Source organism: Dinoponera quadriceps, unplaced genomic scaffold, assembly GCF_001313825.1.
Source record: "Dinoponera quadriceps isolate SergipeBrazil2010 unplaced genomic scaffold, ASM131382v1 scaffold777, whole genome shotgun sequence".
Taxonomy (NCBI): Eukaryota; Metazoa; Arthropoda; class Insecta; order Hymenoptera; family Formicidae; genus Dinoponera; species Dinoponera quadriceps.
The window spans coordinates 849,565-873,471 of record NW_014555488.1 but is presented as its reverse complement, the minus strand read 5'-3'; the positions used below and the strand labels follow the sequence as shown (position 1 = coordinate 873,471).

Genomic DNA, 23,907 nt, shown 5'->3' with positions numbered 1-23,907 from the left:
AGCTCGTGCTCGCCGGCGTCTTATCGATGGAAAAAGTCCACTTAACGTCCGGTACGCGTCGCGCTGGCGATGAGCGCATAAATCATGGGGCGAAAGTGGTGTCGTCGCGCGCCGTCAGCCGATACCAATAACCGGAGCACGTCGGTTCCGATCGAACTTTACTCCGAATCCAGACGAAAGTAATTATCTCGCGTAATTTTTGCACTATCGCGTTGCGCTTCGCTTCTTAAGTGCGTGACGCCTCGTCTCTCTCTCTCTCTCTTTCCGTGTGTGTCTGCCCGCTACACCATTGCATCGCTTCACAGATACGTGCGTCTGCGTGAGATTACGTTCCATTTCTGTCGTTCTGCTCGGCAGATTGTTTGGATGACCAGTCTCTCTTTTTCTATCTGTGGCGTATTATTTACTATGTTGTCGACGCAGCAAGATATCTCTTTTTATTCTGTGATACAAATGCGACAAAAATTGCGATCCGTGATGCAGATCGGGCGGTTGCAAACTTGGCGCGTCGCGCGATGCGGATTTGCTCGATCGAGATTTTCAGGTAGAAATTAGCGCATGTTCGTGCGTGATTTACCTGGGAATTTATTTCGTAAATTATTTTTGCATTACAGATACGCGCGTCTGCGTGAAATTACGTTACATTTTTGCTGTTTTGCTCGGCAAATTGCTTGGATGACCGGTCTCTCTCTTTCTATCTCTCTGTAGAGTATTATTTACTATATTGTCATCGCAGCGAAACAATATATCTCCTTTTATCCAGTGACGCAAATGTGACAAAAACTGCGAGATCGGGCGGTTTCCATTTGTAAACTTTGTACGTCAAACTTTGTACGCAACGCGGATTTGCTCGATCGAAGTTTTCGTCGATGGAAGTTAGCGCACGTTTTTGTGCGATTTACCTTGGAAATAATTTCGTAAATTATTTTTCGGCAAAGTCGTTATATATTATAAGCTCTGCATCGCGTTTAGAATTCTACAAAGTTTAAGAAATGAAACACATATATAACGTTTATAAACATAAAACCTTTAAATTCCCCATGTGATAGTCTTAACCAGTTGATGATAAATGCATGTAACGAAACTTACCTACACAAAGAAAAATATTAATCGTACTGCAAAGAAAAGCAATTACTCGGTTTATTTTTTTTTCTTTTAAAAGTTATAGTTATCTTGAATAAAGAATATTTTCTTGATATAATAGTATTAAAATATACTTGTTACAAATATTAAAAAAGTTCATTATCATGTATTCAAAAGAAGAATTTATTCTCTTTTCAAGAATATCCCGGGAAAAAATTTCTTGTATATAATTATATGTAATTATATGTAAAATGTGTCCATATATAATTATATATGGTTATATATAATTATATATAATTGTATATGAATATATGTCCTTATATATAATCATACATAATTCATTATATTTATATATAATTATATATAACTCCATATCATCACTTTATATATAATTATATATTTTTATATATAGACATATTTTATGTGTGGCATCTTATATATAATTATATCCAATTATATATGGGAAATTTTTTCCCTATGGATATCACAATTTCCCGGGATATTACAAACTTGATCGGAGAAAAATTTAATTTAGTCAATTTGAATAAATAGACCAAAGTTTTAGTTTAAGTGTTTTAATTTAATATTCTTGATTGAAGTGCTAAATATATTAGGATTCAGAATATATTTTGAATCAATTTGGGGTTGAACTTAAGATATACTTGCAGATGTATAAACTTCTGAATTACATGAAACAAGTAATGTTTACTCGAATGCAGTATATATTTTTCTGTGTTTACGTTTTCTATATATATTTGTCTGTAGTTACAGACAAATTTATTATATGAAATACGAACACAATCCGTCTAATTAATATTAATTATTACATAATTGGCTAACACGCGCTTCAATTTCACGAACATTTAACTTTCAGCCGGCTTCGGGTCCACGGCTGATTCTCCCGCGTCGAGTGTATCGCTTTTCTTCTGCGGCAACGTGTCGGGAAGCTGCACCTCGTAAACCGGCTTCCCGTCCTCGCTGATCCACACACTACCGTTCTGCGCGCACCGAATCACATACACCAGTCCATGAGCAACGCTCTCCACCCTAACGACAGATTTTGCTTTTGCATTTCCATGCGAACTTCGACAGACACGCGAAACATCGACTGACTCACCTCTGCGGTCGATAATTCTGCAGAATTTCGCTGTCTGAAATGTCTTGGGGCAGATCTTCCAGTGTGCCTGTCAAACCGGGACACAGCACGATTACTTTGACATTGGTCCTTCCGTAGTGATAGGGTTGCTGGGTCAAAGAAATAACAAATTATTCAGGACAATGAATGCCGGGAGAATTCGCGCGATATCTTGACAAAACGATGGTTGCAATTTAGCAAAAAAAACGTTACCGAGATAATGATAGCTGTTAAATTATTCAAATTTTATTACACTCACAAATTGTATGTACGTGCAATGATCTTCAGGAATTTTATATATTTTTATATCATTATTATTTTACTCATATATATATAGTCGTATTTTTAGAACAAGCTTAGAAATATCGACTTAGTTTTATTTGAATTTTTAACAGCTATTATTTGTGTTTCTAAATATACTTTTAAGACTTGGACATTTACTGCAAAAGAACGACTGAAGCTAACTACGGCGTGCTTCGTAGCGGAGTACACCGGGAGCTCAGATAGCGCTCGTAGTCCGGCGATAGACGAAACATTTACGATGACACCGCCCTTTCCTCCGGAATCCTTTCGCATTTGTTGAATTCCCAGCAGAGTTCCGCGAATTACAGCCGTCTGCAGAAGAAAAGAGAACATTAATATATTGTTTTTTTTTTCGTTTTATTTAAGTGTATCTTACCACAAATTTAATTTTCAACACAGTCGCATTTTAGCCTCGTATTAATGAATGTTTTTTTCATTCATAATTTTTATATTGCCTAAGAGTAAATAATACGCGAACGTAATGTTATGCATCAAGAAATTGATATAATTGGATAATTACAAACAGAATTTTCGGAAATTTCGAAAGAATTTTAATTTACAAATTCTCCGACGAATTTAACGAAGATTGTTTTTCAAAACTGACTTAAATATTATTCGAAAATTAAAATCCAAATTTGCAGACAGAACTTACCACGTTGACGTCGATGGTTTTGGAGAAGTCAGTTTCGTTAACTACGCCTGCATTGTTTATTAAAATATCAAGCCCACCAAGAATGCTGATCGCCTCTTTAAACGCAGCTGCAATAAACGTTATTCTCGATTTTAAATGTGTCCACACAAACACACACACACAAAACTGTTATACGTTAAGCTTGTAATTGAAACCAATTACCAATTGTTTATGAATATTTTTTAGCAGAATAGAATATAAATAAGTAGTATATATGTACACTGAAAAAAATTGCTACGTTCAAATAAATATTTGCTAAGAAGTATTGAAGTAATTTATTTTATTTGGATTATTTTATTTGAATTAAGTAAATATTGTTGAATGTAACACTTTTTTCCTTTCAGTGTGCTCCGTTCAAGTAATATTTATCTAATCCAAGTGAAATAAACTACTCTAATATTCCTTAGCAAATACAATCTCTGTCCATATTATTGAAGATGCACCTTAATTTTTTACAATGTCACTCATTGACTTCCAAGAACCAGCTTTATAATACGGCTTATCTATCGATCGAATTATGTTAAGGAACCATTGTTCTATAAAAGATATTTTTTATGACCTCATTTCACTTGGCTATTACAATGATCTTGAATAAGTATGAATCCGCGCTAGTTGCATTGTTATAATAACGAGAACAGATATGTTTTGAATATGTGTCAATTTAAATTTAGTTTTATTTTTATTTATTTGTGATTTGAAGCTTCAAATTCCTCGCTGACAGAAAAATAAATTTTTGTGTGAAAAATATTAATATTGTTTACAAAAATTTTGGATAAAACAAGTGATTTGACACTTCAGAAAGTTGCAAAGGTAAAAGCGCTGATTGACACCGAAAATTATTCTAATCATGTGAACATAAAGTAAAATTAGTAGCTTTTTCTTTTCTCCTAACTTTTATTATATATAGTCCTATGTTCTATTAAAAAATCAAAGTGCGTCTAATAATATGGCCAGGTCTGGTAACATATAAATAATTGCGTGTCTCTAGTTGGTGAAAATCAGTCAGTCGCCGTTTATCGAAGAGTCAACCAAGCTGGCGTCACAAGAAAGTTTATTGCAAAAAGTCAGCGAAGCTCGGCCCTCCGTCTTGCCAAGGTAAGTTTATTTCTGTTGTAATTGCGGTTTAATTTAGTTCCAGTTTAATTTAGATTAATTTCGCTTTAACTTTTCCTTCACACATATTTAGCCTTTTCATTTTTTTATATATAAATAAATACTCTGTGGATATTTACCATCGACTTTGGAGCTGTTTGTCACGTCGCAATGTAAGAATACAGCACGTTTGCGACCAAATTCACTGTTCAGAATCTCCACGGCGTTTTCTCCAGACGACTGCCGGATATCGATCATAATTATCATCTGGAAGTATTTATCGTTTCCATATATTAAACTGTGCACAATAATGGACGCTGTGATATTTTTCAAGATTTTCACGGTGAATTTGTCTCTAATTTTTATTATTATTATTGATCAATAGCAGTGAAGACTATTTTTAACTCAATTTGATATGCATATCGCGCTTAGCTAATTTATTAACCTTTACAAAGAAAATAATAGCTAATTTAATTAAATATTAGCTATTATTTAACAAAATAATAGCTAATTTAATTCTCGAAAACAAGAAGGAAATACATAATTATATTATATGCGCTAAATTATTTATTTGTTTTATTATTATTATTTATTTATTTATTTACATAATAGAAAAAAATAACTCCCTCTAATATAATATTAGCATATGTATCTAAAAGAAAATTACATAAAGGAATAAAAATTGTACAAGAATCTGATCAATATGGAAATATAATAGCTAAAATGAAAGAAAACAAAAAAGGAAAGAAAAAAATAGGCTAGAAATATACAAATAAATGCTTAATAATGATTGCTTAAAATTAAGTAATGACGTGTGGAATATATCAACCAAATCATTACACATATTTCTGATCACAGATAATGTTATTTATTTTGTTATTTAGCTTAAATTTCTCGTATTGGATTTTATGTCTTTTTTAGTGAAAAGGCAAATAAACTCTAGTAGGTCTAGCAGGAATATTTTATTCTATTATATATTATATATTATTCTAACATAGTTCAATATATTAATATAAATTAAGTCCCTTAGAATCCTGTAAAGGAATAAGAGATCAGTGAAAGTCCTTCTTTCTTATAGAGATAATAAACGCAGCTCCTACGGTCCACATTTATGACAAGTACAGCAGAGGTTTACCCAAACTAAAAATCACACGTCTAAGAAACTTATTTTGCACATATTCAAAGAGACAGAAGTAACTAATCATGTACGATGACCAAATTACAGAGCCATATTCTAAATGCAGGCGAACCAGCGAACAATACAAGATTTTCAGAGTTTTTAATAATACACAATCTTATTAACATTGATATTGAATAAAACGAATGATACAAGGAGATGTTTATTGAATAACGTACCGAGGCACCATTTCGCAGCAGTTCTCTGCTAAATGCCAGGCCCAGATCACTCGCTGCTCCAGTCACTATAGCGCGTTTATCCTTGATCTGCATTTCTTCTCTCAGGAAATCCCTAAAGAGCAACCGATCTCTCTCTCTCTCTTTCTTTTTCTCTCTTTCTTTCTCTTCTCTTGCCAACGATACTTTTCACTTGCGAAATAACTCGATCAATGAGACGTGTCACCGAAAACTGTCATCCACGAATTCGATAATTTACTTGAAGGAGCAATTAACCGCTCACGATCGAGGGGTAAAGAGAGACGACGTCTCTTTGCCGATCGCCACTAGCTGTGACGCGGGTCGTCTCCGGCCTCCTTGAACCGATATGGAAGAATCCGTTGTTTTCGTTTTACGATCTTCGACCTCAGAACTGCGTGACGTTCACTCTACCGGGGTATCTCGTCGCGCGAGATTCGTTATCCGCGAGCGCAACCTCGTTGGTGTCTTCATCTCCCGATCACGTTCTTCTCCCATCATTTGCGGTTTCTTATTAGTGGCGGTTCAGTGAAGTTCCGGATGTATCCTTAATATTTCTTAAGAGGACGAAATGCTGCAAAGAATGATATATAATCGTGAGTCGAACTTATATCTGCTGTGCCCGACCATTTGAAACTACGTGAAAATGCGGAAATAAAATTCAACAATCGACGTTGGAACTACCTTTTAAACGAGACGCTAGATATTGATTGATAGTACACGATGAGACTTCCTGATGCTCCAAATCGGTCTCATTTAATTAAATCTAACTTCTCCGTGATAATGAATCTGTGCAGTATTTGGTGTAAACATAGCGATGATAAAATTGGACGATAACATAAATGTCTCATGTGTTATCGCTATTGCGGAATGACTGATTGTGAAACTGGGAAACTGAGATGGCGACATTATTCCGATAAAAATGCCCGAGAGATAAACGTTACACGTGGAATTTAAAATAGCAAATCTGCTAGCTCCTGTTATTTAAATTCAATCATATCAGTCCTATTCGTCAATTTACATGAAAATCTGATTAACGGGCGGCGGATGTAACTTTCATGTATATAAATGACCTCAGGCTTATGGATTCTCCCACGAAACCCGAAGTTGCGCGTAGAAGATGACATAATAGGCGCAAAATTGGCGTACAGAATCGAACATTACATGTATACATCTTCTTAAATTAGGTATACACTGAGCGAACGAACAGCAAATGCAAACTGAGAAGAAATTTTTGGAATGTAGCCTTTGACCGGGCGAGTTCCAAGCGGCATGTATGATCGAGAAAACGAGAGGACCTTCGAACTCTCGCTTTCGGGGCGCGGTCGCTTTTTCAGGACGGCGTTCTAAAAATAAAAGGGGCCACGGGGACGACGTGGTGGAAGCCCGTCGGCCAGTCTGCTGCGGGGTGGCGAGTGAACGAGCGAGCGCGCGTACGCACGCACGCACCCACTCATTCACGCACGTGCGTGAAAGGCACGCATCGGCTCGCAGGCGCATCGCGCACACCCGCATGGCACGCAGACGCGCCAATCAATATCGGACTATACCGGGTGTGCGCTGGGTGGGCACCCCGACAGTCGTACCGGCCGACCGTCAGTCAGCCAGTACGTGGTCGCATCCACCAACCACACCTTCCTCCCTGAGTCTCCCACAGCCGTCGTCGATTGCACCCCCTTCGGCGAAGAAGACGCGTCTGGACAGTTGCAGTCGAATAGGCAAGTTAGCCGGCTCGTCGCACCCCCGCCTGTTGCGGACATCGGTACGGCTGGAAGAATCTGAAAGGTAAACGGCCAACGGAACGAGAAGGTGAGACTTGCGGTAGGCGAAGCAAGCGATCGACGGTAGACAACGGCGAATAGGCGGATATCCGTCCGCGACGAAGTTGAGGGGGCGATTAGAGAGGTGTACTCGGCCGTGAATTTTGGAATTACCTATGAGAACAGAGGGAGTGAGGGGAGGGTACGTCGATACGTGGTTGAACGAAGCAGGGTTATTCGAGAGCGTCGGTGATGTCGTGGCCGAAAAGTGACAGGTGTTGAGAGAGTGGTGTGTTCGGTGCGTGAACGCCTGCTGCTCCTGGAAGACGTAGGTGAATCAATTTCTTGTTGAGCTTTAACGACGAGTCTAGGGTGAAAGGGACAGCGGAGAAAAAGAGGCGGAATTAGATCGCGGGGGAAATTTAGGAGGTAATCTTTCGCGAGGAGATAACTCTAATCTCGCTTTGGGTCCTCTAGTTCATATTCTGAACTCATTTTTATCGATAAAAGTGCCTTAAGTGTGACTTTTTAGCCAATTAATAAAAGTTAAGTCAATAAAATGATTCCTACGCCACTTTTAGAGGCACTTTTATCGGCAAAAGTGAATTCAGAATACAGACCTCTGTGTCTGAGGATTATATTATCAAGAAATTGATAAAATGTAATGTTTTTGAAAGACTTTACCGTTGATTTAATTGGCTGCGTGACATGACAAAACAGTGGTAAAAGTGTACTAATCTCGAGTCTTGCACGCGCAGATATAAGAGCGGACGACGATCTAGAAAAGATGGAGATAAAAGGGCGAGTCGCCCTTGTGACAGGAGCCGCTTCCGGCATCGGCAAAGCGTGCGCCGTCGAGTTGTTGAGTCAAGGTGCCAAGGTGAGGTATTTTAGGAGGAAATTTCTCTACTTTGTTTCCGACGTACATACATTGTTCGTATCACGAAAATATATTTCGCTCCTTTAAGGAAAAGAGAAGTCGTTCGCTATCGCGATTTTTCATGCAGCGAACGTCACTTGTCGCTCATGGAATGCCCCGAACTCGCGACTTGCGACCGAGTTTCGCGCAAAAACACGTTCCGAGAACTCTTCCATGCGTTTTCCTTCAAAACAGCCGATTTATATTTAGATCGTTCTCGAAGACAGGCGAGAAATTTATCGCTCGTTCAAGATAAATTTCGAAAGATCAAGTCGCAAACAACCGCTATAACGAACAGATGTTGGTCATTCGGTATATGAATATTATAAAACATATATTTAATTATTCAGTTACGATTGTATTCCCTTATAGAAATTTAATATTGAGAATTACTGAGGAATTTACAATAATTAAATACTGGCGGTATTTCAGTAATTATTTGACCAATATTTAGTCATTGGTTAATATATTTTAAATTATACACATAAAAAGATTATATATGTTTTTTATTGATATTAATAATAAAATAAAAATAATAAAAAAAGAAGAAAGGAGAAAAAATACATTCAGGGCAGTATCCTGTGTCATCTAATTAACCCTTTGAGTACTGAATTATTTTAAGATTTTTATGCCCATGGGACGGATTTAATTTGTCGCTATATGGATTAATATGTAAAAGTAATACATTTTATGCCCAAGTAAGCAGATGACGAATCTCACTCGTCAAATGTACCGAAAGGGTTAACAGTTAGGTACCTTAGATCTTCTGGAAGGAACCGGAACACTTGTTCGATGTGTGCTCACTATCTACTGTATTTCCACTGCTTTCTCAATATTTAATCAAATTGCAAATTCAGTAATTGTTAGTATTAAATTTCTGTGAAGATATATTTCATCACCACTGTGCTATTAAGCATCAGTATTTAAGTAATCATATTAACAATAAAGTAGTATTTAATCATTGCAACTCTAAGCACTGAAATATTTTGGGTCAGTGCGAACTCTGTAATTTAATCATTACAAATTATTAACAACGGTATTTTAAGTATTCAAAATAAGTAATTAATCGCTCATTTGGTAGTTTACTTAATAGCTTAGTAGTAATAAATTTCTGTAAGGGTTGTGTTTCATTATATTATACATATTGTAGAATCGGTATAAAACAGATATTTTCACTTGAATAAACGCTTTCACTTTTCCCGACTTCAGAAAATTCTTAATCCGTTTGCCGGTTCCAAGGAAATTCCTGCAAGTAAATACGTCACTATTATATGAGCAAAATTTAAATTAAGGCTCCTGGGTAGTTGCTGCAGCTGTCCTTGTTTGATGACGTCAGAAGTGAGAAAACCCATGTCAAGAATTTTAGTGTTCAAATAAAAAGATATATTCACAAAATGACATCTGTGATCGATTCATACTTATAAAATTGTCTATGCATTTTTATTCGAATAATCAATAAACAGCCGCAAAAATTAATTTGACACGGAACCATTCATTTTAATCTTTTTTTTTCATGATTTTGTTAATGTTAATTTTACGACTATTTATTGCTTATTCGAATAAAAGAAAAGTGCGCTGACAATTTTACAAGTGTACTGGATCGATCACAAATGTCATTTTATGAGTATATCTGTTTATTTGAATAATGTAATTTGTAAAACGCAGGAATGACATGCGTTTTCTCGCTTCTGACGTCATCAAACATAGTTGCAGCGACTAGCCAGGAGTTTTAACTTTTATATTTAATAACAATTTGCTTATGCTTATATACTCTTGAGAAAAAGAACGGATTAGGTGTATCAGTAACTGATAAATATTCCAATTAAGTGATGATGATCTATTAGTTACGCAGTTGGATGCGAACTAATCCAACATCATCAGTTAATTGGAACATTTATCAGTTACTGATATAGCTAAACAATACTTTTTCTTAAAGGTACATACGCAAATTTAATTAACATTTCATCGTGCCTATAAAAATAGCTGGAGATATCTTGCAAACGACGCCAAGCTTATTTTATCGACACTGCAAGTGTAAGAAGATTCGTCTATTCTTACACGTGTCTCGTTATTTATAGGTGGCCATTTGTGATATTAATACCGAGGAAGGAGAGAAACTGGTGGAAACATTGACCGCGAAATACGGCAAAGATCGCGTGATCTTCTCGCAATGCGACGTCACGGATTATCCGCAATTTGAAGGTACGATAATTTGCAATATTTATGGATGCGTTCATCGCGTCCATAAATAACTATAAGTAGATATATAAGTAGATATATATATTAGGTGAATGCAAAAGTTTTGATGGATTCTCAATAGTTGACATAATTAATATTTTTGTATTATATTATTGAAAGACATTATTTATTATATATCGTTAGAAAGGCAACATTATCAGCTATTGTTGAGGAAAGGTTAAAAAATAATTTTTGAAAGAATACAAAAAACCTGACTTTTTATACGAAACCCATTAAAATTTGTGTATTCAATATATGCGTGCGCGCACGCATGTGTGTATGTACGTGCATGTATATCGTTTTTATTGCTATGGCACTTATTCCTATAATAATACTATGTAATTCAATTTGCAGAATCATTTCAGACAACGATTGCGGAATTCGGTCATATTGATATAGTTATCAATAATGCTGGTATCATGAATGATCGGTTCTGGGAACTTGAAGTGGATATTAATCTCGTAAGTAAATATTTCCGATAGACCCTTTTCACTGTACTTTGTATGTCTCATTTCAACGGTGTATTAACAAATGACTCTTTGGTACGCCGATGTAAATTTATGGCATCCTTTATTAAAGGGTCAGATCGGTATAATCGGCCGAAAAAATAGATAATTTTTAAACGTGGATTGCTGAAGAAATAAAAAAGCTGTAGACTTGTGGTTTAGTACTTTGTTTAAGTACACGATGAAGGTATAAAATATGCAAAATGAAAGGAATATTATTTTATAGGCAACTTCAATAACATTTTTCTACGTTTTATCGCTCACTCTTTTTCTCCTCGTTTCTTTTTAATTTCGATAAAAAATATCATGCATTTTTGAAATAAATTCTTATGACTTTCCGTGACTCTATTGCATATAACTGCATACTCATTGAATAATTTCCCAGGATGAAATAATTTTGACATATTTGATATGTACCGCGATGTATGCGCGTTAAAAAATTAACGTTATGGCGAATATATTTACAGAATGGGGTGATCCGCGGCACTTTGCTGGCTCAACGGTTTATGGGCACGGATAGGGGCGGCCAAGGTGGAGTCGTTATTAACACTGGCAGCAACGTCAGCGTCAATCCTTACGTCAGCGTGCCAATTTACTCCGCGACGAAAGCGGCCGTCGTCAATTTCACCCGGGCTTTCGGGGTTCGTAAGAATCTGTGAAAGAAGTCTCTTTTTACACGCACACCAGTTATCGATTATTACTGCTAACTCGAAATAACTGCGATGTAGGCCGTCGATTTTCCAATCGTTCCAACAAAGCGCGAATCTCATTAACATTAGATAAAGTGCAAAGTTAATAATTACAATACTCCCTTAAGTTGAATTAGTGAAAATGTCACTAATTGAATCAACGAGTATTCACTAATTTTTAATGGAAACTCTTCCACTTAACTCTTTTGTCTAATCCCAGCTAACAAGATGACGTCTTAATAATATGGATAAGACATCATTAAGATGTCATTTGGCGTCATCTTGTTAGCCGGGATACTGATTTTGGCCAGTGAAAAATTCACTGCAAATCGCTATTACAAAAATATATATACAGGATGTTGCATCAACATACAGCTCATTATGACAAGTTGCCTGCTCAGAGGCGCGCGTGAGAGAGTGAGAGCGCGCGTGACAGGTCCAATTTCGCACGACGCACTCTTACTCTCTCACGCGTGTTCCCGTCATAATGATCTGTATATTGACGCAATATCCTATACACATTGAATATGCATTCAACCAAATATTGTATGATATTTGACATAGTTCATATGACAGCAGACTCAAGAGCTACAAGTTTCGAGTTCGAATCTCATCAGGATAAGCGTGTTTTTCAAATATGATATAAAGCAAATTAATTACTCGGGAAAAAATGGTTATACATGATTATATATGATTATATAAAATCATATATGAATTTTGCCCATATATGTAGTTACATATATGATTATATGCTATATGATCATATATGTCTATAGGAAAACAAATGATGCTTTGCATCTAATTAAATGTCAATATCATGTGCTGTCAAGAAGCACAAGTAGCCAGAAGCATTTATTTCGATTGTTTTTGCATATAATTTGTAAACAACAGTATTTTTTCGTTGTGGACATATATGATTATATATAGTCATATATGGACAAATTTCATATATGATCTTTTTCTTCCGGGTAAACATAATTAAGAATATTTAAAATAAAATCATTGATAATATTTTAAGAGTAGAATTAAAATAATATAAGATAGAAGTAATAAATAATATTTTATTTCACTGTCTTTGTAGTTAGACATCTCTGATGGAAATTGTTGCTGCTTAATAGACTTTTGCAGCGAAATTTTACTGATTTATAGTGTCATAACTATGATCACTAATGACTATTGTCTGCTTCTCAGTGATGATACACTGATTGAACTTTAGAAAGTGAATAATCAAAAACAACATTATTTGCACGAACCATAGAGAACGGATTCGGCAAAATTTACATATTTCTCATTATCTAAATCTTATTGAATTACATTGTGAAATCCTTCGCTTATACATTCAATTGGATTTAAGATAAGAATATGGAGCTCTGATATATGATACAATAAATTATTAATGTCTGAATAGGATCAATATCACGTGAACTTGACGGGCGTAAAAGTGATGGCACTCTGTCCAAGCACCACGGAGACCAAATTGGTGCAAGACGTCGGTAGAAAGCTTCTTCTGGCTCGATATGAGGATGCCTGGCAAAGAGATGTAGCCTCCTCAGTTTTTCAGAGGTACAATTTCACACTGCATTACATTCTCACCAATTATCTCTGTCTAATCAGCTCTCACAATTGAATGATCGTTCTATAACTGCGGATAATTACACGGTTAATTAAAAATTTCATGTGTCTACTATGAATAACGATCCTGTACGCTTAATAATTTCTAATTTTTAAAAGATCGGATGCAAAACCTCAGGGATCTTATTAAATAAATTAATAAAAAACCTATATAGTCACGAAAATTTTTATTTATTTATTCATTAAATTAACGGTAGATGGGACAGGGAAGAAGGAATAAGATCCTTTACAGATTAAAGGACAGAGGAAATTATACAAGATCAATACTAATATATGGATCAAGTTGCATGTACAAAAAATTATAAAATTATATTATAAAATTATAAAATTATAAAATAAAAATATAAAAATTATAAAATAAAATTCTTATAAAATACCCAATCTTTGAGACGAAAGTACAGATCAGATTACGTTTAAAAGAATTCAAGGAATTATATTAAAAAAGCCAATAGACCTATAGAGTAGCTGTTCGACAATACGCAAATTCTATTCATACAATTAAACCTGCCACATCCCGAGCAGAAATGTATCTAGCATATTAGGTTTCAAAACTGGTAGCTAGATATTAATGACTAGATAAGTTTTCTAGCCAGTCACTAGCTCGTGACTAGCTAAATACTCTTAATCAGTCGCGAGTACGGGACATTTTTCGAAGGAACATTTGATGTTGCAGGGCGGAACACGTGGCGAAGGCGTTGATACACGTGTTGAATACCGGCAAGAGCGGAAGCGTATGGATGGTGGAGAAAGAGCAGCCACCGTACGAGATCAGCTTCTCGAAGCATTAAAAAAAAGAAAAGAAGAAAGAAAAAAAGAAAGAAAAAAGAAAGAGGGAAAGAGTGTCGTCCACGTGCAATGATTCTTCCTCGCTTCACTGCAAATATCTTACGTCGTATCGCACAATTAACTGTAATTGTATCGAGATGTGTATCCCATCACTTGCCGGCGTTTCGCCGGCCGTTGTCGACGATAACGACAACGACCGAAGGCGAGCGAAACGTAGTTTTACTCACATACGGATATATATATATATTTACTTTCATACTTGAATACTTCAAGGGGAGAGAATTTGGAATACCTTTTTTACTCTGGCGACAACGAACGTTGATTGTCCGAAGATCACGTCGTCTCCGATTTTTGATAGAAAGTCATACTTTTGGTACGATTTATACTGACATAGCTGAAAATCTATGACACGCAGGTGAGAAAGGGAGAGAAAGAGTGAGAGAGAGTATCTCGGATTTAACAGTCGCGAGAAATATAAGATCGCAATATTAAAGAAAAAAAGAAGAATAAGAATAAGAAAATCCCGCACACGGTCGACGCGGGATGCGCGTCGGGATGGCGGAAACATTCTTAGTACGCACAAAATACACACACAAAAAGAAAGGAAAATGTAAAACATTGTAAAAACAATGGCTTTCGCTTCCGTCCCGCACCCGCGTTGCGAATTTGCGTCGGTTTTTGGCACGGGACTTCTGAACGGCAATTCGCATTTGCATTCATGTCAGTCGAGAATTCCCGTATTTTTTCGGACGAACATTCGTGTAATGCACCGACGAAAATCGCAACGATATCTGTATCCTGCCGCCAATCATCTGTAATCGTCGCACAAGTTACTCGTCTTACGTGTAGCCGATCCTTTTCTTCTTTTTTTTTTCTTTTTTTCTATCATATTCAACGTAATCTCAACGATTCCCTTCACGTGCCGTCTCACGTCGCTAAGTGTAATGTAATCGCGTCTCACTACTAGGTCGAGTATAATAGACACTGTATTTATTGCTTGTGTAAGGAAGGCAAGGAGAAAGAGAGAGAGAGAGTGTGTGTGAGAGAAATCGAGTGAGAGAGGTGAAAGCATTAAATTCACGCTCTCGACGCGTACAAAAGAAAGGGTGAGAAAAAGGAAGCATGCGTCTCTTACGACAACCGATATAAATGATCCTGGATTCACGGATATTCCCTTTGCAAAATGTCGCAAAATACAATAAAAGCTCTTTTATGTAAGAGAGATAGAAAAAAGCAAGAAAGGTCCGTTAAATTCAAAGCTACTATTCCTTGTCGTCGATATATTTTTCAACGTTCAGTAGGAGGAGAAACAACGTTTTAATCTTGAACAGTGCCAAGTAATCAAATAAGTCCATCGCATCTCGAACATTTTTACACATTATATATTTCAAATATTAAACGTGTGTAAAAATATCAGAAAAGATAGAAATATAATCGGCGTTATTGAGACACGATGTTGGGACGAAAATGAAGTCGCACGAACCGTCTATTCGAGAGGAGGGACGCGGTAAAATCTCTTCACATGTCTCAGGAGATTCCGACGAGAAACTGAAGCTCATGTTCGCGTGCGAATTTACAGCTCAAAGTTCGATACGTGCGTCAAGGATCATCTACATCGGCGTACACCGAGCGAGTGGGAATTAAACCGAAATCCGTCGGACGATTACTCCAAGCGAAACTACTTATCCAGTCGTGTCCGTAATTTTTCTACAGTCTTTTGAGGGAAAACGAGGAATATTTATAGAAACGGTATAGCGATAGAATTAGGATCTACCTAGGCTGAGCGAGCGCAACTTGTTGTTCCTGTTTTGTCTTGGTTTGTCGTGGCGTGCAGCAATCACCAACGCACCGAATTGTATCGTTCAGATCGCCACAGATCGATCGGATATCTAGTTAGATCGATGCGAGCCCGTCGAATTTGTTCGAGATGCGTTGTCCGTTCGAAGAATTCATTGTAGCTTTCGATCGACAACGTGACGATTTAGCGACGATTGTTGAGTTTGTTTTTGTTACACGTTACACGGTATGTACGTTGCTAGCCTTGCCAATAAAAATGCATTGCCTTTTAATAAAATTGCGAGGATCAATTTGAATCTTCTCACAACTTTGCACTTTTGTATCGCTCCGTACCTTTCGTGAGAAAGAATCGATCGTTTCGTTCTCTGCAGTTTTGCTTCGAATTCCTCGCAAAAATTGAAGATACAAATTCGTCGGAAATATATAACCCCGATTAATGTTCTAACGATAAAATCTTTTCTTGTCCACTACTGATCTTTAACATTAGCATAGATAAAAGGTGTTATTATGGTCCTTATAGATATTATGGCCTCTCTTAATATCTCTACTATTAGGTGGCGAATTGATTACTTGGAATCATTTATTTAGTTGCTCGCCGTTACGTAATAGTACTAATATAAAGAAAAGTGATTTACTTATGAAGATCTCTTAGCAATAATAAGCTAAACAACTGATTTTTAGAGGCGAAATAACGCAGCGAGCAATATGTGACATAGGACTGTACGCCAAAAAGAAATGCCTCTCGTTACTAGTTTCATACCCATCGTTGATAGGAGATCTTTAAAAGTCAGCCATTTTTTTAATACAGAGTCAGGCCTCTTCCCATATGTTCATTAGCTCATACAAATTAATTAATTCTTCATTAACCATTGTGAATTTTATAAAATAGTATAGGACTTTTCTGCTTAATTTCATTCGTTCTGTATGCACATTACGGATCATGAAAAAATTATCGGAGACCTGTATATACATTTGAATATTTCGTTCGTTATTTAACATTTCAGCTATACGCATTTCGAATTATGCAAAGTTAAACGATGGCATAGCATTTTACTAGCGTGATTCTTTAAGAGTGTTGATAAGATAATCTCTTTTCCGAAGTTTTCTGAAGTTGAAGTAATTATTTATTTCTATTCTATAATTCACCACTGCACTTTTGTTTGCACTGCAGTGTTGTTCTTCTGACAATTAAGTCAGTATCTACATAAATCAGTATCTACATAAGTCAGTATCTATTTTAGTTTTACAGTATTTTAAACAAACAAAACAATTTTTTAATCAATTTTAGTTGGGGGCCACATTATCACCCTGGTTTCTCTTTAACCTATTACACATTCACCACATTTTTATAAATGACGTCCAAGTAATAAATATTTCATAATTTTGGATCTAAAATCAAAATTCGTTCTCAATCAAAAATATTTATTGTTGACTAATATTTATTGTCGACTATTATTGTACGAAATGTAAATAGGAGACTATAATACCACCTTTTCTTCTAGCAATTTTTTAAAATATAAATGATATTTTTCTCTTACGAAGATAAGATTTTACATACTGATAATTAAAACTATATAAAAAACGGAGACTTATACATAATTTTGCATCCAATGGCTTCGGTTCTAGATCTACGCTTCTTCATCTCGAATCGTCATTTTTTCTCTTCTATGATTCTTACCTATCGACTCACGAATCCGATCTTGTTTACCTCGAGAGCGGGTTCACGTTATCCCTATCAGATTCGCAAATGATATTCTATCACCGCTGACTACTCAAATTTCAACACCTGTGGCTCGCTCTCCTCAACAATATCTGGCAGATTTATTTGCGGATCAGAGTCTGAGGAAATCGTACCATTGGTGCGAACTGAATATCGGCGAATTGCATTCGCAAGGAAGAGAGCATCAAACGGGACGAACCTCCTCCTCAATGGAAATTCAGGAGAAAATCGTGCTCATCACCGGGGGAGCCAACGGGATCGGTTATTGCACCGCTCGGGAGTTGCTGCGAAATGGAGCAAAGGTAATTATATGATCATGTAAAATGATCAGAGTTTATATATTATTTTTTACAAATTACTGTAATAAACGAAAAAAATAGTGTTGAAGTGAAATTTTGTATAAAAATATATGTAAAATTTTATATAAAATTTCATATTGATTTCGACTAAACAAAAATTCAGTTTTTAAGCTTGAATTCATATTTATATAAAGTTAATTGATTTTCGTGTATTGTAGGTCATTGCAATCGTAGATTTGGCCGATTCGAACGGTGAAAACGCCGTGGCGGAATTGGAGAATGAGTTTGGTGCGAATCACGCCATTTTCCTCGCTGGAAACGTGGCGAATGTCAAAGAACTTACAGGTACCGTATCGATCGGTTGATACCGTTAATTCGAAAACATGAATTGTTACAATTTCAAATAATTAAACGTATCTAATTTTTATCAATGTTTTTCCACGGAACATTATTTTCAAACAAAAATGTTTCTGATATATTCGCAATACGCAGCTTGCTTCAACAAGGCGATAGAATCACTTGGCACGTTAGACATTGTTATCAACAGCGCCGGTATTATGAATGATACTGAGTGGGACTCGATGGTTGATGTTAATTATGTAAGTAATGATCGGCTTGTTGCGCAAAATCTCATTTCCTGTTTTCCTCATTTCCTCCGTGCTGTTATCAATGATCGTGACATATCTTCAAAATAAGCTATTTTCTATATATAAAAATCACGACGTGCAAATCATGACTTTTGTCAAAATACCTATTAGTGTCTTCCTCCACTCTTTTTTCACTTGATTATAAGATATTGACGATAAAGGTGTACTAAGAAAAATAATTCTTTAAATAAAAGAAATATATTTTGTTAACTATATCTTTTAAATTTAGATAAATATTTCTTAGATTTAAGAAGAAAATTCATAAATGAAAAATATTTTTTTTTAATTTGTAAAATAATTTGTAAAATCATGAGTTTCTAAATTTAAAAAATATAATTTCTTTGATTTAAAATACCGTTATAGAAGAAAAAGCAAATTATTTCTTTACAAGAAAAAAATAGGTTTTATTAAATGTAAAAATCGTATTTAAATAAATACTTACTTTATTTAAAAATAAGCAAATACAAGCAAATTATTTTATAAATTACTTTAAATAAATCACTTTCTGATATTTATAAAGAATCTTTTTTATTTTAAACAAAAAGTTTCTTTTACTATTAAAAAACGATTTTTTTAGATTTACAAAATTATTATTTATACTTACTTCTAAAACATATAAATATTTTTCTAAATATACTTTTTACATTTAAAAGGATCTATTTCCTTCTTCTAAATAAATCATTTGTTCGTTTTCTTACATGAATATAACGTATGTATACGATACGAAACGTCCATCAGCCAAAATGATAGAGGTTGCAGGTAGATAAGGTGAACGACTTAAAAGCCAGAGGTCTCAGGTTCGAATCTTAGCAGTGGTAAATAAATTCTTCAAGTACGATTTAAATTAAACTAAGCAGTTAAGATCTTCATGAGCATTCATTTCTAAAGAAAAAACCCAAAATGTAATATAAATATAATATAAATGTAATATAAATAGAAACTTTGTTTTAAAAAATTAGCTGGGAATAAAAAAAATATGTTTCATTATTAAAAAATATTTCTTTGACATTAGAAAATATTTCTTTGATATTAAAAATATTTTTTTATTGATATCTTCTTTTTTCTACTTGAAGATTTATTTCTTCAAGTCAAATAAATATTTTTTCAATCTAAAAAAATATGGGTACGGGACGGTTTTGCGTCTATCGGGTAGCATTAGAAAAAATTTGCTGTAACTCTTTATCTAAGGAATATTTCACAAAAAATTGTGCCATCGAGAGTCACTTGTCGACATGAGTGGAGCGAGAGTAGAGTGAGAGTAGAATGAGAATAAAGAGAGAAGAGAGACCCTGTCTCGGTATTACTCATTGCTGATTATAATAGAAAGATAAACCAATAAACAATTTTTTCAATTCGTGGAACATGTAACATGACATTTCTGACGAGAAATTGAGCCACTAATAACGTCTTATAAATTTATATTGAGATAGATGTATGAAAATGTCGATTACGCATATTCGCACCCAAATAAAAAAGCTAAATGACGCATTCATGCATCATCCGTTGCCAATAAAATATATTAATTTCAATTAAATAATTATTTAATTAGGAGTATTCAAATAAATCATTTTGTTAAATCAAATGAAATTTGTTTGATTTTAATACATTTTTTTTTCAATGTAGTATGGAAGTAGTTCAGTGTATTAGTAGTAATTGTGTATTAGTAGTAGTAGTGTATTAGTAGTAGTAGTGTATTAGTAGTATTTATATAGTAGTTTATTTTATTGTTTTCAACGACGTTTCTCGCGAAAATACATTGTGGCATGTCTATTGGATGCATTGTGCGCATAGCGTAGCTATTTATGTAATTTCATCATCTTTTATGATTTCAGAAAGGAGTTGTATGTGGTACGATACTGGGTCTGAATCATATGGGGAAACACAAAGGTGGGAAAGGTGGTACGATCGTCAACATGTCTTCTATCGTCGGCTTAAGTGGCAATCCGATCGCGCCGATTTACGCCGGTACGAAGTTCGCCATCATTGGATTTAGCTCGTCGTTGCAGGTGAATATACAGCTTCATTGAATAAATATCGAATATCTCAGGAAACATAATTTATTACATCAACGTCAAATTTGTCTCTTTGGTCTTTTCGCGTGAAATTATACGAAATACGAGGGTGGATCAAATATAAACGAGCCTTTTTAAATTGCGTACCCGTCGGCGGCGTGAGGGGTTTGCAACGTTTTGGACAGTGGAGGTGGATCATGTGGAAGGCAGTAATAACGTTGGCGCGCCACGTGCTTCTTACTTTCAGCAGCAATCACGATGAGTGAGAAAGAAGTACACCCCGCAGTTGCACAACGTGTTATTATGAAGTTTCTCGTCAACGAAAATGTAAATGCTGCTGAAATTCGGCGCCGTTTACTCCCACAGTTCGAGGAAAGAACCCTTTCATGGGCTCGGGTGAAACAGTGGTGTAACGAATTTAAGAAAAGACGGGAGCGTGTTGAAAACATTGCCCATCCGCGCCGTCCCCGCATCAGCATCACAGTGCAGAACACCGAGGCTGTTCGAGAACTCATCGAAGACGATCGGCGCTTAACTGTTCTTGAAATCTCTCAGGAACTTCAGATCAGCTATGGAAGTGTGCAATCAATCATTCGCAATGAGTTGGGATTTCGAAAAGTGTCGGCTCGTTGGGTTCCAAAGTTGCTGAATGCAGAGCGGAAAGCCGTGCGGTTTGAAATTTCTCGGAGACTCCTAACGAGGTACGAGGGGGAAGGTGACACTTTTTTGGAAAAAATTGTCACGTGCGATGAGACTTGGGTCCATCATTACACCCCTGAATCGAAGAGAGCCAGTATGGCGCGGCGGAAAACTGGCGAGGGTGCACCGGTGAAAGCGAAAACGTGGTTGTCTGCAGGGAAGGCCTTGGCCACAGTGTTCTGGGTCTGTAAAGGCGTTCTGCTGGTCGATTTTCTTCAAGAACGTCGAACCATTAATGCTGCCTATTATTGTGATCTTCTTAGCCAAGTTCGAGTCTATCGGTCAAAAAGGCGCGGTATTCCGATCAGAAGTGTATTACTTCTCTGTGACAACGCCAGACCTCACGCCGCAGCAGTAACACAACAAAAATTGGCCGATATGCATTGGGCTGTCCTAGAACATCCACCCTATAGCCCAGACCTATCACCATGTGACTCCCATATGTTTGGGCCACTCAAGGAAGCCCTTGGTGGACAGCGCTTCACAACGAACGAGGAGGTGCAGCAGTTCCTGTGCAATTGTTTTGATACATGTCCGCAAACTTTTTATGATACCCGGATTAAAAAATTACCAGACCGTTGGAGGAAGTGTATAGATAAGATGGGGGACTACGTAGAAAAGTAAGAAAAATGTAAATTAGAATTGATTTTGAAAAATATATGGTTTTCTTGCAAAAGGCTCGTTTATATTTGATCCACCCTCGTACATTACCTCATACTTAGCGGAACGTTGCGATTATCAAATATCATTATCATCATTATCATTATCATTCATCATTATCATTCATCATTCATCAGTCATCATTAAAACCCGCTGTACACTTATTATTGCGTTTATTGGTCGGTGTCAACATAGCGTCTTCAATACTTTCAGAATACTTTCCTGCAGTTTTTAGCGTTCAATAAAGAAATATTATTATTGCAATTTCTCTATTAAAGTCTTATGTTGTATTCGCAGACTTTCTATGAGAAGACAGGTATACGTGTATTGGTGATATGTCCTGGTCTCACAAACACTGCCATGGCGTCAAAATTTATGTCCAGTAAAGTTTACGCCATGGATATCCTGGACGATGAAATTGCTGCTAAGGAGATGGCAGCGATGGAGAGTCAGTCGTGAGTTACAAACATTGCGTTATTTCACAATTGAGCTTCCCGTTTCAATAACAAATTATAAAAATAATAGACAGAATAATAGGATAAAAGAATAACAGTTCAAAGTTGTGATTTCTACGAATTTAAAATGTATTTAACGTGTATGTGCACATTATTATTACATAATAACGATTTAATAATAAATTAAAAATAAATTAACATTCAACTTCTCATAAATTGTAGCAGAGAATCCAAATCTCTCAATTGCACGCAAAATTTGATTTTCTGCATTAGCTTCATCTATTTGAAACAATGAAATATTATATAAAAAGTAAAAGTACCTGGATACATACCTAATTGTGAACATTCTTTTTGTTTACATTTTTAAGTACGAATTTTTAACCATTAAATTAAAAATATTTATATATATTCAATATACGTATATATATTCTATGTTGTAATATTCGTATTCAGAAACATAAGTAACAAGGACGTCCACAGTTAGGCATTGGTATTTGTAATCTTATTGATGGAATAATAGCATCCGAACAGCATCGACAACTATATTTTTCTTATCCAACAGACCTGAATATGTAGCGACTGCTATCGTGGAGCTGATCGAAAAGGGAGAAAACGGCACGATCTTCGTCTGCGAAAACAATCAACCTTCATACGCCGTGAGATTGCCATTTTACAGGGATCTGAAAGATATGGTGTAAAGCTTGCAACACACGGCCAATCACTTTTGGAACACGGACACCGGCGTCACAAAGAGAGATTTCACTTTCATGATTTTTAAATATAAGCATATTCCAATTAGAATTAGACACCGAAAGTAATTATACCAATTGCACGGTCATTTTCATCCTTTCTACAAATAGCTTGCAATCATAAATAATTATCGCTTACTTTTGTCTGAAGCTCCATAATTACCTATTATTAGGCAATATCTTACGAAGAAAGCCTTTTATAACGATTAACTAAAGATTAAGATATACATATAAACTCGTATTTTGAACTCGTATTTCTTTTATCGATAAATGTGACCTTGAATGTGATTTCTCAGCCAATCAAATGGTTCTTAAACCACTTTTAGTGGTACTTTTATCGATAAAAGACAATTCAGAATACGGGCTATAATTAATAACCGATAATAATGCACCTACACTATTATCTTACAAAAATGAATAAATGAGAATAGGTAGCAATAATAATAATATTTCTTGAAACCATGTACTACATTTTTAACAGTACTTAGTTACTAAATTGTCAATAAAATAACAAAATAGTCATGCAAAATGCAGAATTTCATAGTTTACAGCTCTAATATGAGACAAAAATGCTTGAAACGTAACTACTGCATCTATTAACAAGTTATAATAATGTAATTGATTATTTTTTCAAGATATTACATGCAAAACTTTTGTCATATCT

At 35.5% G+C, this 23,907-nt stretch overlaps 3 protein-coding genes across 6 annotated transcripts; 2 read left to right on the top strand and 1 right to left on the bottom strand.

Annotated features, from left to right (window-relative positions):
• Positions 1–1,768: 1,768 nt before the first annotated feature.
• Positions 1,769–6,023, bottom strand: LOC106744379 (15-hydroxyprostaglandin dehydrogenase [NAD(+)]-like). The gene is made up of 6 exons (XM_014619084.1): positions 5,661–6,023; positions 4,445–4,571; positions 3,174–3,280; positions 2,660–2,833; positions 2,201–2,328; positions 1,769–2,130 (listed from the first exon to the last, which is right to left on the bottom strand). Exons 1-6 carry the CDS (start codon positions 5,751–5,753, stop codon positions 1,947–1,949), a joined length of 813 nt encoding a protein of 270 aa, XP_014474570.1. The 5' UTR covers positions 5,754–6,023; the 3' UTR covers positions 1,769–1,946.
• A 1,348-nt stretch (positions 6,024–7,371) lies between these two features.
• LOC106744380 (15-hydroxyprostaglandin dehydrogenase [NAD(+)]-like) lies at positions 7,372–16,298 on the top strand. 4 transcript variants are annotated; one of them, XM_014619086.1, is made up of 7 exons: positions 7,372–7,460; positions 8,194–8,315; positions 10,433–10,556; positions 10,947–11,053; positions 11,566–11,739; positions 13,196–13,350; positions 14,093–16,298. In XM_014619086.1, exons 2-7 carry the CDS (start codon positions 8,223–8,225, stop codon positions 14,205–14,207), a joined length of 768 nt encoding a protein of 255 aa, XP_014474572.1. In that variant the 5' UTR covers positions 7,372–7,460; positions 8,194–8,222; the 3' UTR covers positions 14,208–16,298. The 4 variants fall into 4 exon arrangements, with proteins under 4 accessions (XP_014474572.1, XP_014474574.1, XP_014474573.1 ...); XM_014619088.1 differs by having other exon boundaries at positions 7,404–7,484; XM_014619087.1 differs by lacking the exon at positions 7,372–7,460 and adding an exon at positions 7,679–7,767.
• A 1,530-nt stretch (positions 16,299–17,828) lies between these two features.
• On the top strand, positions 17,829–23,885 carry LOC106744382 (15-hydroxyprostaglandin dehydrogenase [NAD(+)]-like). The gene is made up of 6 exons (XM_014619090.1): positions 17,829–18,024; positions 18,240–18,366; positions 18,514–18,620; positions 20,501–20,674; positions 22,337–22,494; positions 23,057–23,885. Exons 1-6 carry the CDS (start codon positions 17,932–17,934, stop codon positions 23,190–23,192), a joined length of 795 nt encoding a protein of 264 aa, XP_014474576.1. The 5' UTR covers positions 17,829–17,931; the 3' UTR covers positions 23,193–23,885.
• The last annotated feature ends 22 nt before the right edge of the window (positions 23,886–23,907 follow it).